Below are 16,265 nucleotides of genomic sequence, written 5' to 3'. Positions count from 1 at the left end.
TTGGTGCAATTGACTGCGTGATGATAGGAAATTAACAATGCATAGCTCTCATATCTAAGTCACTTAATTATACCATGTTGCTCAAAGAGGTAGCTTAGGAACCTGTAATTTTTAGTTTCCTTCCCTCGATATAGCAAGTTTAATTTTGCTGGGATTTCGTCGACGTAGTCGGTTGCAGTTTGTTTACCGTGCAAACTCTTTAATGCTTGTTTTCTCTTTTCTAGAAGAAGATGACCTGCGAATTCCTCCAGACGACGTCCTCCTTAAGTTTCTGCGATGCCGGAAATACCGGATAAAAGACGCCTCTAAGACTGTAAAAAACTATTTTTGCGCACGCAGAGATATTCCAGAGTATTTTGAGAATTTGACGCCTTCTAGTATTCCTTACAAGGCCATTATTCAAGATCACAAGTTGTTACTGTGCCCGAAAGAAAGAGATCCTCAAGGAAGAGCAGTCATTGTTCTTAGGTCAGGTGAGTGTATTTTGTCATGAGATAGAGGTTAATGAGTAAACTGCAAATTCATCAATTCATCGGAATAAAATAGATCTACTTGCATTACACAAATCTCGCTGGGTGCCGAGTTCTGGTAGAAACCTCCCTTCCGTGCTTATCCAAGTTAGCTTGAGGACTGGAAAGTACGGCGGCATATATGGCGTATGTAGACTGGATGAAATATATTTAATAGTGTTTGTCGAGGGAAGACATGAAAATTTGGTTGCACTCATGGCTATGATTTTTCTTCGGCGCCACAAATCTAATTATGAATCCAGCAGACATGAGTTAGACAATGGGACCTGGACGCCCTATTTTTCGCTTATGCCCTTTATGTGCCCTGCTGCATAAATGCATTAATTGGGCTCTTTGTTCATAAGGTACACGCAGTCTTCTGTAAACAACGATTAAAGAAAAATTTCAGTGATGTTACTGCAAACCTGTGAATGCCAAAATTAGCTCGTCTCGTGGTCTGCTCCTAGAGCTTTGGCTAGAACAATGCACTGACTTGTTGAGACAAACAGTTGCAGAGGATAACTGTTGGGCCAGTGAGTGGATGCTTATATCCAAACGTGGTACCAGCATACAAACTAACGCACACACAAGAAAACAAGCGCAAGTCCGGAGCCTGTCTGTGTCAGCAGCCTTTTTTCTAGCTTCTAAAGCCCTGTCTTTCGATGGTTCCTTCTGTGGACCTAAGCGCAGAGGACATAATGTGGTTTTAGGTGACGAATGCAGGCTGCACGGATTTGCATCGGTAAATTAACGAGAAACCATTAAGGATCCCGTTCTACACATAATCCGGTGTGGTCGGTTTCGTCGCCGTCGGCGGTGTGAGGGAAAAAGTAGGCTGCGCAACTATTATCCGCCGGTTTCAAGCACAGCTACTGGTGGAGCTTGTGTGACCCACGTTGGTCTTGCCGAGCAACCTAAGTCGACCGCTGATTAATTTAACTGCCACCTACGATGGTGGGCAGTTTGCTCACAATTCAATGGGCACAGCCCACCAGTTGTCGCCTGCAATCTGGGCAGGTGCCAACCTACCTATTGGATTGCAAGCAAAAAAGCCGACAGTCACTGAAAACAATGAGCAAAAGGTAAGGTTTCTATTTCTTTCTTTGATTAAATTTGTGGTCTTTAATCAATCAGAGGGGAAGTGATGGCGTTTTTTATCGCTGAAAAATAATTGGTTAGAAAGCAGAAATACGGACAACCACATGCTTCCGGCGGGAAGTGAAGCACTCTTTTCCCTTCTCTTGCGTGCTCACCGTGGTACATAGCAGTTAAATTAATCATTGGTCGCTGGAGGTTGTTCGAGAAGAGCAACCTGAGTCTCACAAGCCCCACCGGTGGCTGTGTTTGAATCAGACGCCTACCGGGGCAGTGGCGCATCACTTAACCGCTGTTCCACTGCGCCAAGAGTGGTATGATCTATGATTGTCAAGTAGGGAATGACCATTTCCGTGGATATAGCAATGCAGACAGAACATAGGCGACAGGGAAGAGGACTTGTGCGCGAGGAATCTCTAATGCTTTCGCATTGCACTTGTGAGGGTAGGTTCAACCTTATACGTGGTAAAAAATGAACAGTATCCGTTTCTGTGAAGCGATACGCAGAGAGGACGCCAGGCATGTGAAGGACCACGCAAACGATATCGCGTATATCCTTTTCAGGCGGAGCTTAAATGCCCCCTTAATTTTTTTTAGGGTGAACGTTTTCACGACTTTCACTCCTCACTTTGATAGATGACTGCTGTAAGAAAATATCAACAGAAATTATGCGTGTTTCTGTTGGAATTCTTGCTCTCAGCCGTCATGATCGTCAAGACAGAGCTCCCTTGTGCAGATCAGTGTCGTGGACTTCGCTTGGCAATTAATGCAGTTAATTTGAAATACTAGGCTTGGAAGGCTCTCTCTATTTTATATTTCACTAATTCGATTTCACGCCACTATTTTTGGTTTTTCATCGCCATTCTTCGCTCACATTTTTGGAACCCCTGAGTTGATGAGATTTTCTTTGCAGCTGCCACTTACTGAAATTCACATTATCGTGGTGAAGATGGGCTGGTGAATAGTTACTTCATTACAAGTGTCTGCTTCCAGCAAATTCGCGCACTTAGGCCCGACATGAGTACCAGTGCTTGTGGTGTAAGCTTGGTTATCCAAATGATTACGAAGTATTTAACCGCCTGTGTTAACTGTGCAGATTTTACGAAGCTACAGCCTTTTCTTACAACCTTAGTTAAATGTTTTGGAAGTAAAGCAGTCCCACGCTATGCATAGTTCTTTTTTTCATAATAGTGATTAAAGAATTGCGTAACTGCCTTCTCACATGGGGCACCGTGTAAGCGAAGCTTACCAACTCCTCTGTAATAGCAGGTGATTTTTAATTTGTGGAAGGAATGTTCACGTGCACAAGAAGCATCTAAAGAATGAGCACAAGAAATACGAAAAGCATACTAGAACATACTAACCGCCAAATATTTCTCTCTAGGGTAATATTGAAAATTTTATTGTTATCGTTGCTCTCCGCTGGAGGTGTGCGCATCTAATAAGTACATGTCCCTTTATACGTGCAATTTACGAAGCTTGCTGTCGGGCAAGATGGTGCATTGTTTTTTTTTGAAGAAGAAGAATAGTGCAAGAAAGACACAGAAGAGAAGGCTGAAAACGACACAGCAGAGAACATGTTCCTTAGCAAAATTTGCGTTCCGAAGATAGATCAGTGCTTTGCCGCAGGACATTACCTCCTCCCAATTCTTGTCCCTTTGGGTTCGGGTACCTTTTAAAATCATTCCGAGATTGCACAGAAGAGATTCTCATCCTTCCTGATGAATAATTGCGCAAGTTTTACAGGGACCTCACGGTCCACTCCACGTCTCAAAGCTGTTTCGAAGGTATCAATTCTACAATTATAATTCTTGTGGCCTAGTCCTGCCATCAGAAATGGTTTGAAAACAAATCAGCACATTTTAGGACATCTCATATGTTCATGCTTGGAAGAGAAGCCAATAAGAAGAGTACCACTAGGGACATACTAGAGCTACCGAAAAATCTTGAGCTGTCTCTCTTAAGAACAATTTTTGTACTGTTATTTTGCATGCCTCACTTGCCCTTGTTTTGCGCCTGGTTTTCATGGTTTTCACTTTAATTGCATATACATATGAGAAAATTGTGCTTTTAACGCGTGCGCGTAGCGTGCGCGTAGACTTAAAGAGTGTGCAGGTAGCGTCCACATAGTGGGGGCAGCGTGTCCGGTGGGAGAGGTTGTTCTCATATTTACATCTTCTTTCTGCAATTGTGACTAATTGTATCGGTTCCTGACCTAATTAATTTGGTGCAATTTCCTCGGGCGTCCCTGCATTTCTTCGCTTCAAGCTTCTCTCAATTGATGGTCATACTTTAGCCTAGCCGGGGTTAATTGAAATTTAAGGAAAGGCGGGCCGCTCACGAGAAAATACGAGTATTGTCTGAAAGACCACAAAGCCCCCATTTTTTCGGGTAAAAGAATTAAAGAAGTGGAAATAGCAAACAGGACCGGCTCTTATAAAAGGCTGCCACAAATCCGCCCGTGTTGCCCATGTCATTATACCCATTCTACTGCTGCCATAATCCTGCAACAGACACACGGTTTTCACAACTTACGAAGTACCAGCCATCCAGCTTGTGCCAGGCTTCCTCTATTCTTTTTCTGCAAGTATTGCTGTTTATGCTTCAGAGCCCTATCATCTCCCCTCTCCGTTTTATTTTCGACAACTCCTGATCACTGTGCTGTAGCGATCAAATTTCCCCCAACGTGTTGTTTTATTTAATTTCTATAAACCACTGCTATCCCCGTCACCCTCACGACAGAATAATACTTCGACACCATGATCTCAATCCGAACAGTTGCACGGCTTTCACAATAAGGGTTTGTTTTTGAAATCGACAGGAGGAGATCTTAGAGCTGTGTTTCCTTCAAGCGTTCTTTTTGTTTATTTTTTCAGGTTCCTGGAAAAGAGCAATCTCCTCCATGGATGAGTTTGTGAGGTGCTGTCTAGTGGGAGGAGAGTACGTTCTTCTTGACTGCGATGCGCAGACACAAGGAGTGGTCGTAATCCTTGACCTTAAGGGGTTCACTGTCCAACAGATTCCAGACCTGACACCAACACTTCTTCGAAGAGTCTTTGCACTTTTGCAGGCAAGTCAGTCAAGGAAGTTTCCGCACTTCTTCGCACGGGCAGCCAGAATGACTAATAATGCGAATATAGCATTCGAAGCCCAATGGAGCTACAATCGTCGTCACTCATAAGCTCTGCCCATTGGCTTGAAATAAGTGGCGTCACCAGAACGGAAGTGGCGTCACTTCCGGCAAAAGGCTCAAGATCCTCTAATTTTCCCGCACTGCCAAAACATAATGAAATTAGATGTTGTAAAAATATTTAGCGGAAGCAGAGAAAGACAATGGACGTACACGCCAGTGCAAAATTACAGCTTGTTTAATGGGCGGATGGTCCAACCTTATATGGGCCGAAGTGTTGATTATTAGGTGTGACCACCGCCAGTAAAATCATTTGTCATTTAGCGCTTCTATGTGTGTGTGTCGTATTTCTCGTGGTCTGTATCAGTTCCCATTTAAATCTTTCTGGAAGATAGATATCCACCAACTCACATAAAAAGAAGTTTTCATGGAATTAGATGCCCCTGTTAATTTTTTTCTGCCTGCTTAGACCTATCTAAAACAAGGAGATAGATTTATTTTAGAAACTAACTTTACTTTTCTACAAGTTCATTATTGCTGCAGGCGCAGTGTGGTTGTTTTTATAAAATAGAACAAAGCAAAAACAATATTAAGCATCCCATCAGGATAAAATCAAGTATGCAGACGACGGCAGTGGTGCGTCAGAGAAAATGAGTATTTCTTGCTAACTTTCTCGCATAGCACATTTCTAACGATTTAATAAAGAAAAATATTGATACAGAACACCTCTTTGCAATTTGCCAAAATTCACAACGTAAAGGGCTGTTAGCGAACATCTTAGTCTGGAAATGTGGAACGTATGGACGGAAGATGATGTTTTTTGTAATTTTAACATCATCATTGCGAGATTTTTTTTGTCCTTCATACGTTTTTTGATACTTTAGAATGCTTTCCTAAGATTCCGCATTCTCGTCATGCGTTTTTCTTTTGTGCTGCAAATTGAAATGCTCGAGTCAGAATTTTGAAATACCAAAATATTGATCCACATCTTTCAGTGATGCAGCCTGAAATATGTGCAACTGTTACTCAGAAAACTATACGGGATATTTCTTTTTATTTTGTAGTGCCAGTAACGTAGGAATTCTCGCCAGAAAGATTCACTTGTTCCAGCAAAGAAATATAAAATTCACACGTCACAGAAAAATGTGCTTGCCGTTCCTGTCGTACGTCACACAGGAACAAAGAATTATTGCTGAATTCCTCTTCGAAAAGAAAAATGAGCTATGCAGTATGCGCAACTGTGATGCGCTAGGACTAGTGTTTCGGGACGAAGTAGTTTTAGGTTGGAAGACACACAATCGCGAAACCTCCACATCCCTAATCTTTGGCAACAATGCCTTGGCGACATGGTGATTACAGGACTAATGGAAGACCGTCATGCCAAAAATCCCATCTCAGCTTTATTTCTGTGATAAAATTTAAATGCCAACATGAGTGGCCAGCGTAAGGACAAGTGTTCCGCAAGTGCCTAGGAAAACCGAAACGACGGACTACAGCATTGTGGGTTTTTTGCGCACATTTGTGTCGTGTCTTTTGCGCAAAAAACCCACAATGCTTAGGCACCAACTAGCCTGCAAAAACATACTCGCAAGGACTACAGCAGACACAGTGGCACCGAACATGCTTTTAACGGAAGAGCAGATGGCCCTTCAAACTGACAAAGTGTTTCTCTCGCAGTCTGCTGCTGTACCGAATCTTTTCCATTTTCCCCTATGATTCCCGGTATGAAGACATCCCGGCCTGCTCTGTGCAAAATCACGTGGACATAGACCAACCTTTCTGCATGTCCGAGCTGCACGTTGTTTTAGCGAGGGAAAATATCTCATGTTCACCGGTGGTATATCGGATTACCGTCTCGCAACTCCGCAACTTTCCGGAAGACTATATCAAGTGATAGAGAAATGAGCACAATATAACCAACCCATATATATAGCCTTCCAAAAGTAACGAGAAAGCAATTGAGTCAGTCGAAACCTCAGCAGTTATGAAGGCATTGCAATATCAATATGTATATGAGCCTTATGAAAAAATACTGGGAGATATATATAGCGCCTGCACAGCCACCGTAATTCGTCATAAAGTGAGGAGTAAAATTCCAGAAACGAAGGATGTCAGGCACGAAGAGACGATCTCGCCAATGCTATTCACCGCCTGTTTACAGCAGGTGTTGAGTGACCTGGACTGCGAGCAATTGGGGAAGAGAGATAATGGAGAACACCTCAGTAATCTGCGATTCGCTGATAGCATTGCATTGCTAAGTCACTCAGGAGATGAATTGCAAAGCATGATCAATGAATTCGATAGGCAGAGCAGAACGGTTGGTCTAAAAAGAAATATCCAGAAAACCAATGTAACGACCAACATTCTCGCAAGACAGCAACAGACTACAATTGGTAACGATGTGCTGGAAATGGCAAGTGAAGACGTGTACTTGGGAGGGTCAACGACCACATAACCGGATCACGAGCATGAAATAACTAGAAGAGTAAGAATGGGATGGAGAGCATTTGGCACATTTTCCCAGATAATAAATGAAATTTGTGACGGAACAGCGCAAATCACCGGGACAAGAGACAAGCGCTGACTTACAACTGGTTTTTATTTCGAAGAAACACTGCTTCTTATACCTTCTTCCCCCTCAAAAAAACACAACAAATGCGTCACAACCATATCGTTCAAGCGTCCAAAAAACACAAGATAAATAATCACAGAGATTTATAATCACATTTTTAACATTTCAAATTCTTTCTTAGTCAAAGCAACAGACGGCGTGCTGACACAATCATCGCGCAGACTCGCTATCGAAGCTGCCTCGATTATTTCCCTGACTAACTGGTCTTTGTGATTAGCCAAAGCTTTGCATTTCTGGAAAACAGGTGCACAACTTGTTGAAGGGCAATTTCTGCAATGAATTCCCAGGTTCCGGCAAGCTTGCTCGAAATTAGTTTTGTGTTCTAGTAGCCTTTCGTTCATGCACCTACCAGTCTGCCCTATGTATTGTTTACCACATGCCACTGGCAACGAATAAACAAGGCCTTCGGTGCACTCCACAAAGGGGGTTCGATGCTTTATCGTGCATCCCTGCTTCTTTTTGGTCGGGTCGGAATTGACTCGTGCACGAGGGATGCACGATAAAGCATCGAACCCCCTTTGTGGAGTGCACCGAAGGCCTTGTTTATTCGTTGCCAGTGGCATGTGGTAAACAATACATAGGGCAGACTGGTAGGTGCATGAACGAAAGGCTACTAGAACACAAAACTAATTTCGAGCAAGCTTGCCGGAACCTGGGAATTCATTGCAGAAATTGCCCTTCAACAAGTTGTGCACCTGTTTTCCAGAAATGCAAAGCTTTGGCTAATCACAAAGACCAGTTAGTCAGGGAAATAATCGAGGCAGCTTCGATAGCGAGTCTGCGCGATGATTGTGTCAGCACGCCGTCTGTTGCTTTGACTAAGAAAGAATTTGAAATGTTAAAAATGTGATTATAAATCTCTGTGATTATTTATCTTGTGTTTTTTGGACGCTTGAACGATATGGTTGTGACGCATTTGTTGTGTCTTTTTGAGGGGGAAGAAGGTATAAGAAGCAGTGTTTCTTCGAAATAAAAACCAGTTGTAAGTCAGCGCTTGTCTCTTGTCCCGGTGTTTTGCGCTCTTCCGTCACAAATGAATAACCAACATGCCCAAGCTGCTGTCCTGGCTAATAAATGAAAGTTTACCAATATACCTCGAGAGAAAAGTATATAACAGCTGCTGTGTCTTACCGGTACTCACCTATGGGGCAGAAACGTGGAGGGTAACGAAAAAGGCATACTGCTGTGGCACCACAAAGACAGGGACAGAGACAGAGTGACAACAACACAAGTGCTCACTAACAACTGACAAAATTTATTAAAACACAAAATATATAGACAAAACCAAAGGTTACATGCACAGTCTTAACACGGTTACAAAGGTTACAGGCAAGAACACACGTTAAATTACGACGAATCTACCTGTTATCATAGTTTAGTGTTCTTTGAAGATAATCAACCTCGGCATCAAGCAGCAGCAAGGATGGCAAAATCACGCATACATCTGCCGACTTCCTTATACGAAAGGCCTCCATAATCTCCCGGGAAGTCTTATCTTGATGCTTCCAGAGAACGCGCGTTTCCTTGAACAAGGGGCATACTTGCTACTTTTGACATGCTTGGTCAGGTGCGTCCCCGAACCCCCGTCAAGTGACCTGGCGCGCTCCTGGAGGCGTACATTTAGACAGCGTCCCGTCTGCCCCGTGTAGTGTCGACCGCATTTCAGGGGAATGGAATACACTACACCGCAAGCACAGTCCACAAACGGATTGGAGTGGTTCACCCCACAAGCGTTCCTTTTCTCCCGCGGTGCGTCACACCTATCAATGGCGGCACATATCCGCCCTACCTTATTCTTGGCTGAAAATACCAAGTCCACCTCATAACGGCGAGCCACCTTTTTAAGGCTGTGAGACATTTCATGTATGTTAGGGATGCAGGCGAGCTTTTTCCTTCCCTGTGCGCTCTCTTTATGCGACCTACTCCCCTTTACAGTTTGTTTCTGTACCGTAAGGATCCGTTGCGACACCGAAGCCAGCACAGAGGCCGGGAACCCCGCGTTTTTTAGTCTGGCCACCTGATCGGCGAATGCTTTGTCCATCCGATGGAAACAGGACTTTGTGAAAGCCGAATGTGATGCATTCAACGCAATGTCATTCTTAATCAACTTCGAATGGCCTGAAGAAAAATTCAACAAGGGTTTCTTTGACCTTGGTGAAAACGACCAGCACACATGGTTGCCCTCGAAAAACAAGGAAATGTCCAAAAACTGAATGCGTCCATTTTCGGGAGCTTCACACATAAAATTCAGGCCACGTCCTCTTTCTTTGAACACCTTCAAAACATTGACCATTGGCCGGGTGATGCCACGACATTTCACAAAAACTATAAAATCGTCAACATAACGGAAAACTGTCGTCACCATTCCTTCCAAATCACGCTCCAGGCACCTATCAACCGCGCACAGAAAAATATCGCTCAGAACCAGAGCAACTCTTGACCCGATACAGATACAACAAACGAGGGTTAATGACATCCTGTTTGAAATAAAGAGGAAGAAATGGGCTTAGGTAGGGCATGTGATGCGAAGGCAAGATAAGTGCTTGTCCTTAAGGCTAACGGATTCCATTCTGAGAGTAGGCAAGCGTGTCAGAGGGTGACAAAAAGATAGAAGCGCAGATGAGGTTAAGCAGTTCTGCAGAGATACGGTGGCCGGAACTGTCACAGGACAGGGTTAATTTGCGAGATATGGGAAGACCGTTACCCTGCAGAGGATGTAATCCAGCTGGTGATTATGACTGCATGCAGCCCTCTTCGACACATTGAACAAAATCTGGATGACGGGTATATCGCCGGTTTTACTAATCATAACTGGGAAAGCCGCCCAGAGAGGTTGGAAATCTGGAGCCTATATCTCTGGCCAGCATCCTCTCCAAGAATATAGAATCCATTACCCTGGGGAGCCTTGTTTGGATCCTAGAAAAGACGTCCCTTCCATCCTCCCCCAAAAGTATCCCACCGTGGTCCAAGCTCTTAATACGTCCTCCTAATGCTGCGGCATCGCCTTTCTGAGGTGCGCTCATCGGTGCAGCCAAGAAATGTGGTTGCCCTAAACGTTCCCAACGCATACGGCTCTGTTCAGCATGCAGTAATCATTGAGAACACAACGTTAGCTAGAATGCATGGTCGTCTACGGACGTATATTGAAAACTTGTGGCCCACCGAATGTAAACCAAGTTCAAGAAGACGACTATGCTGGCCTTCCACCGACAAACAGTACTGTAGAGCAGAGTGGTCCAGTCGTCCACATTATTTAATCTTGTAATGGCTATACCTTCACGCCCGTTGCTGCCAATCCATTGATGCATTAAGTCTTTAAAGCAGGCTTGACCATCTGGGCAACGACATATTCAGCAGGTGAACTTCAGTAAAACACGTTTTTGGGCAAGTTGGTAACATTCTTGAATCACCCCGGCAGCAAAGAGGCACACACACACACACAGAGAAGGAACACTCAAAACACGGACGAACGCTGCACTCACAACTGTTGTGAGTGTAGCGTTCGTCTGTGTTTTGAGTGTTCCTTCTCTGTGTGTGTGTGTGTGTGTGTGCGTGTGCGTGTGCGTGTGCGTGTGCGTGTGCGTGTGCGTGTGCGTGTGCGTGCGCGCGCGCGCGCGCGCGCGCGCGCGTGTGTGTGTGTGTGTGTGTGTCTTCGCTGCCGGGATGAGTCAGCAGCAGGTGAACTGGTACATAATATCCAACATGGCAGAGATATCATCGAATATTTATTAAGCCCAGTGGGCGTGTACGTTTAGCCGGTGGAAACAGAACGCGTTTTTTTCTGTTATTGTCCCGTACAGGAAGGCTGAAATGATCTGAAGACTAATTGGCTTATATACGTCCGGTCAACTATTCGACGCCAGTGTTTCATGCGAATTGTAGAGGAGTATCTTGAACGTGACGGAAAAGGCACCACATGGGTCAGCAAAGTAACGTCCCCAAGATAGCAATACAGCACCTTATAAGCACCGCCTTGAAAAAGGTGCAAGAGAAAAGGATGCATGCCACCTAGTTGCAGCCCTTCTTAGCTCCCACATTAGGCCTGACCACAATTTCCACGTCAGCACGCAATAGGAGTTCGACAACCTTGCAAAGCTTAACCGAGAAGCTATCTGTATCGCCACGATGCTGACCAAGCGCACACCTGTAGAAGACCTTTACGCTCTCAGTTGTATAAACTTGATTTCGGAAACTGTTGAACAAGCGAATCTAGTCCGAAGGAACCGAGCTTCACGCCAGCTAGGGTTAGTACTTTGAAAAAACTTCGTTTAGCATTAAAACAGAGATGGTCGGCCCTAAGATGAGTACATCCATTTTCGGAAGGCTTATAGAGTTGCGCTCACAGATGACAGACACCTGCGAAGAAATATGACTCCAAATGCGGTCATTCTAAGCAGCAGAGCTGTAGCATAGCGCAAAAACTACCGGCTACCACAGTTTCCATACACGACGATCTGGCATAAATCATGCCCCCCCCCCCCCCTCAGGTGGTGACAAAAACTACAGAGAATGTTTACTACATTCCAATCAATGCGAAAGCACAGATTTTTGCTCGCGGGATCGAGCACTCGCGCTAGGCCAGCTGCGGACGTTCAAGGGGCGGTTGTGCTCGGGTCAGAACCAGCGAATAAGCGCCACGTAGCACACAGCGAATAACGGGCAGTTCCGCGGGACAGAGTTCTAGCGGGAGGCGAACAGACAACGGTTGAGTTTGCTCGGGGTTGGTACCCATCAGATTAATGCTTACGCACTAAAAATACCAAAGAGCATGGAAATCCAAGCATGTCCAGACAGTGGCTTGAGTCGACGTCGCCTATCGCATCATGTGACGACGTCTTCAGTGCGGAAGTAGAGCGTACAGCTCACCTAAAAGCAGCGCAGTGGGCACTGTAAACATTTCCTCAGTATGAATGCAGGTACAGAAAATACCTCTTCACTGATTCGTCTCGCATATACGAAACATGCAAGCGAGTGAGCGCGAGCCCGACAAGGAACCCTGCCTTCGTCGGTGATTTATAAGCCACATTTCATAATCTACACCTCCCAATAAATATGACCGTGATGCTTCAATTTATTTTTTCCGTGCACTCAGAGCTACGAAGGCAATGAATGGGCTATCAGCGAGCCGCGAGAGGCTACTATTCGAGATATTCAATTTGCTATTCGAGATAGAAATTGCGTCGAATGTATTTATAAACATAAGTGGGTACGCATACCTCCTCCCTCAATCCTTCAGCTTTCAAATAAATCCAGAAGTGACGCTGTAAGGCCCTTGACCCCTTCCGCGGTGAACGAAAGGAACGTGCTGAAAAGGAGGCGCGCCCTAATCCACCTATCCCGGAGGGGCTACCGAGTGGAACGTAGAGCCTAGTCCGCCGCCTTGCGACCGACACTGCGCTAACAAGTTATTAAATCAATAACCCCGACGAAGGGATTGCTGTCGCTGCCAAAGCTCGGCTACCGCCACCCACATCGTGTCGGAATGCTATGAATATGGCATGCCGACATGGAAGAAAACTGACAAGACCATGCGCCCGGCAGTCTACAAAGACTGAATTCTTCCAGCAACCCATGGTACTACGGCCACTACTCTGCACTGGGCAACGCGCGGAGAACTTGTGGCAGAGGTGCCGACCAACAAGTTTAGAGCTGTTGGCAACGACCGAACCAGCCTCCGCCTCGGCTGCTTTGACAACGATGGGGCCTCAAACACGCAGAGATGACTCGAGCAATGTGCACATGAGGGAATTTTAATGAAGGGCATGCTGCAATTAACTAATCCGCTACTGTATCTAGTAGAACTACAGTCATTCATCGGACTCAGAGCATTGCTGTGTTGCAGTGCCACGTGCTCCTCCAGCTACCTCATCTCCGTTCACAAGATTTTCTTCAGGACATTGAAGGAAAGATTGCTGCGAACATCCAGTGAAATAAATATGACTGCGGCTGGGGATGCAGACCGTTTCTAAAATGCAGCAGTGCTAGGTAGACTGTGGCTAATTTGCACTCCGTTACACATTTCTTCCAACATCGTGGTGCAGTCGTTCACTGGCCTTGCAGCTCCTTTGCTACGTTCAGCAGACCATTAATTATGGCGGAATAATTTGTCGGCGAGTGCTGATTACGGCTAAGGTTTTGAATGAAACAATACCTAATCCTCGTTTCAGCCGAAAGTTCCTCTACACTGGCAGAGGAAGCACACGAAATTTTCGGTTGGAAAGCAGCGAAATAAACATTTAGAGAAGTAGAATCTCTTGTAGCCGAATATCGATCGCGGTGCATTTCTATTCCTCAGCACTTTTTCTTCCTTCTCAGGACTGCATGCCAGCGCGCATCAAGAAGATTTACTTTCTGAACACGCCGGTGTTCTTTGAAGGAGTTTATACTCTCCTCATAAGGCCGTTTTTTTCGAACAAGATGAAGAGAAGGGTAAGTATGAGTACTGCCTCACCACATTTCTTGCCACATATAAACACCATATGAATATAAACAAATGCGCCCCCAAAATAGAGAAGGTGATTCTTAATACCGTTTGTAATAATCCCTAGTAGAAACAAATGACTCTTATGCGTCTTTGCTGGCCATATTTTTTTTAATAATTGAATCCTTTCTGTTGCGCCTTAAAAATGCCTTTCAGCTAGGAATGAGATACAGTCTCTGTCAAAGGTATATAGCTCAAGAGATCCGCTTCTGAGCCCTACACCGCAGCTCTTCTTGTAAACTCAGGGACCTTGATTTTACGAAGACGGGAGGAACTTCATTCCTCAACTCTTCCAATCTTAGGACTTTAAAATATGCTTAAGAGCCCCGCTACGCAGCTTGGAAGCAAACCCCTCGGTCTGTTTATTTTTGACAAAGACTGTACATAAAACAAATAATGCAGGCAAGACGCCAGGTAGGCACAAACTTATCATCGCAAATTACGTCACACAGGTACGTCCATCCAGCAGTTTTGCGCACCACGAAGTCATACGAGATCAGATACCATGAATGGTCTGTAAACAGATATCATTTGCAATATCTGAACGCTGTTATGTGTTTGATATTTGTGACTAAAGAACCTTTCTTTGTAATATGAATTCCAAGAGCGAACAATTTGTTTCACAACAAGCATTCTGAGTACGCACAAGCCCCGGAAAATACTAATAATTCAGTGTTACAAAAGATATTAGCAAACACAATGTGGCTGCATTGGGAGCCATGCATGATAGACGAAGTTCGTTGATAGGAGAAGTGATCTAGTAATCACTTGGCAGCTTAGAGTGGAGAGCCGTTTTCAAACAATATACAGCGAGGTTCGATTCAAGTACTGCAGCCGATCGGTTTGCACCCTTAGCGACCTTAATATGTCGAAGGCGTGATATATTCACATCCTCAACCTTCCCGTGCTTAAGGCTGCCAAATATGGGGCTGGACTGTGCAGTCTGCGCTTCGGTTACTCAGCGCCTGTGTTGTTCACTTTGATCGTCCTCTATCCACGCTGTTCCTTTCGGTAATGCGAAATCAACTAGCCCATAGCAGTACCCTTGTAAATTTAGACAGCCTAGCTACAGGGCTACAGCAAACCCCATGGGCACTATACTTCTGAGAAAGGATGTGCAGTCGCAAACAAAAGATTATGAGCCACGCTTCGAAGGACAAATTCTTCAGACGCCTTACGTAGTGAAAATTAATAGATGGTTGTTACATCTGCAAGCAAAGTGTACTTTTGCGAATACAGGTAAATGCAGCAAACATTTCTATTCCTATTGCACATCACTGCAGAAGAATTTGACTGCCGAGGCATAGACTATATTAATCTCCCATACTCTACGTATAATGTTAACGGAATGATGAAGCTTGAAGACTGCTGTCCCGCCGATACAAATCTATTAAGGGCGATCATAAACCTCATCTATGAGCGAAGTGACATTACCTTATATACTCCGTTCTGCTTCAGGTTCACGTCCTCAGGACCGGGATTTCAGAACTTCGAGACCTCATGCCCACTGCGCTGATACCGAATGAGTTCGGAGGAACACTCGAAGATTTCGACTTCCAAAGTCAAGGACGTTCTTTTCAGGAGAAAGAGGGTTACTTTGAGAGCATTAGCCATTATGGCTACGTCAAGAAATAAACTGTGCGAAGAATTAAAGTTCAGAAAACAGCAGAACATTCGACGAAGTATAAACCAGTATAAAGCGCCCACGCGCACTCGGCAAGCTTCCCGCCACACCACAAAGGCGTGTCGTCAACCAGAACACTTGTGATTCAAAGGCGCAGGCCACGAGAGGACGTGTTTTGGTGTTTACTCATAGTCTGGGGTACGTTACGCTTAATTAAAGTCTATGGCCGCACATGGGGGGCTGTGACAGATACCGTAGTGGAGGGCTGTGGAATAAAGTAGAGCACCTCAAGTTCTTTAACATGCACAGACAAGTCATAGCACAAGGGCGACTTTTACTTTTCGTCTACGTCGGGATGCGTTCGACACTGCTGGGATTCGAACCAACTACCTTGTGCTTAGCAGCTGAACGCCATCGCCCCCGAGGCATCACTGCGGGTATTTGATGTTCACGAGACATACAAAGTCTCTTAGCGAATATTAACGCAGCTGTTTCACCACCAGCCACTGTAAAGCACCGCTTTGTAGGCACGAATGGTTAGCCATAAAAGTGTCGTTTTATTCGCATCGACTGTCATTTGTCATACACACACAAAGAAGTCTCCGTCGTTTTTAGCTCTGTTCAAAATACATGCCCTTCCGAACTCGCACAGTTTTCTGTTCTCATGATGTATGTGTAGCAGTTGTGATGTCTATGACGATAAGAAGCATGGAGAAAAAGAGGACGGCCGCGAGGTCAAGTGTAATGAGAGAACTGTAGCATTATGCGTACACCATGCACTCATTACGCTGCCA

General features: G+C 44.8%; 1 protein-coding gene across 1 annotated transcript; it reads left to right on the top strand.

Annotated features, from left to right (window-relative positions):
* The first annotated feature begins 4,506 nt into the window (after positions 1-4,506).
* LOC149371065 (clavesin-2-like) lies at positions 4,507-15,482 on the top strand. Its single transcript, XM_089584573.1, has 3 exons — positions 4,507-4,674; positions 13,682-13,795; positions 15,306-15,482. The coding sequence occupies exons 1-3, from the start codon at positions 4,507-4,509 to the stop codon at positions 15,480-15,482; spliced, it is 459 nt and encodes a 152-aa protein (XP_089440699.1).
* Positions 15,483-16,265: the final 783 nt, after the last annotated feature.

The sequence above is a fragment of the Amblyomma mixtum genome, chromosome 1 (genome assembly GCF_055824585.1).
Source record: "Amblyomma mixtum isolate Tamu chromosome 1, ASM5582458v1, whole genome shotgun sequence".
Lineage (NCBI taxonomy): Eukaryota > Metazoa > Arthropoda > Arachnida > Ixodida > Ixodidae > Amblyomma > Amblyomma mixtum.
This window is presented reverse-complemented; position numbering and strand designations above follow the sequence as displayed.

Coding starts and splice junctions, on each gene's coding strand:
- LOC149371065 (XM_089584573.1), top strand. CDS start 4,507: ATGGATGAGTTTGTGAGGTGCTGTCTAGTGGGAGGAGAGTACGTTCTT. Junction 4,675..13,681: donor GAGTCTTTGCACTTTTGCAG/GCAAGTCAGTCA, acceptor CTTCCTTCTCAG/GACTGCATGCCAGCGCGCAT. Junction 13,796..15,305: donor CGAACAAGATGAAGAGAAGG/GTAAGTATGAGT, acceptor GTTCTGCTTCAG/GTTCACGTCCTCAGGACCGG.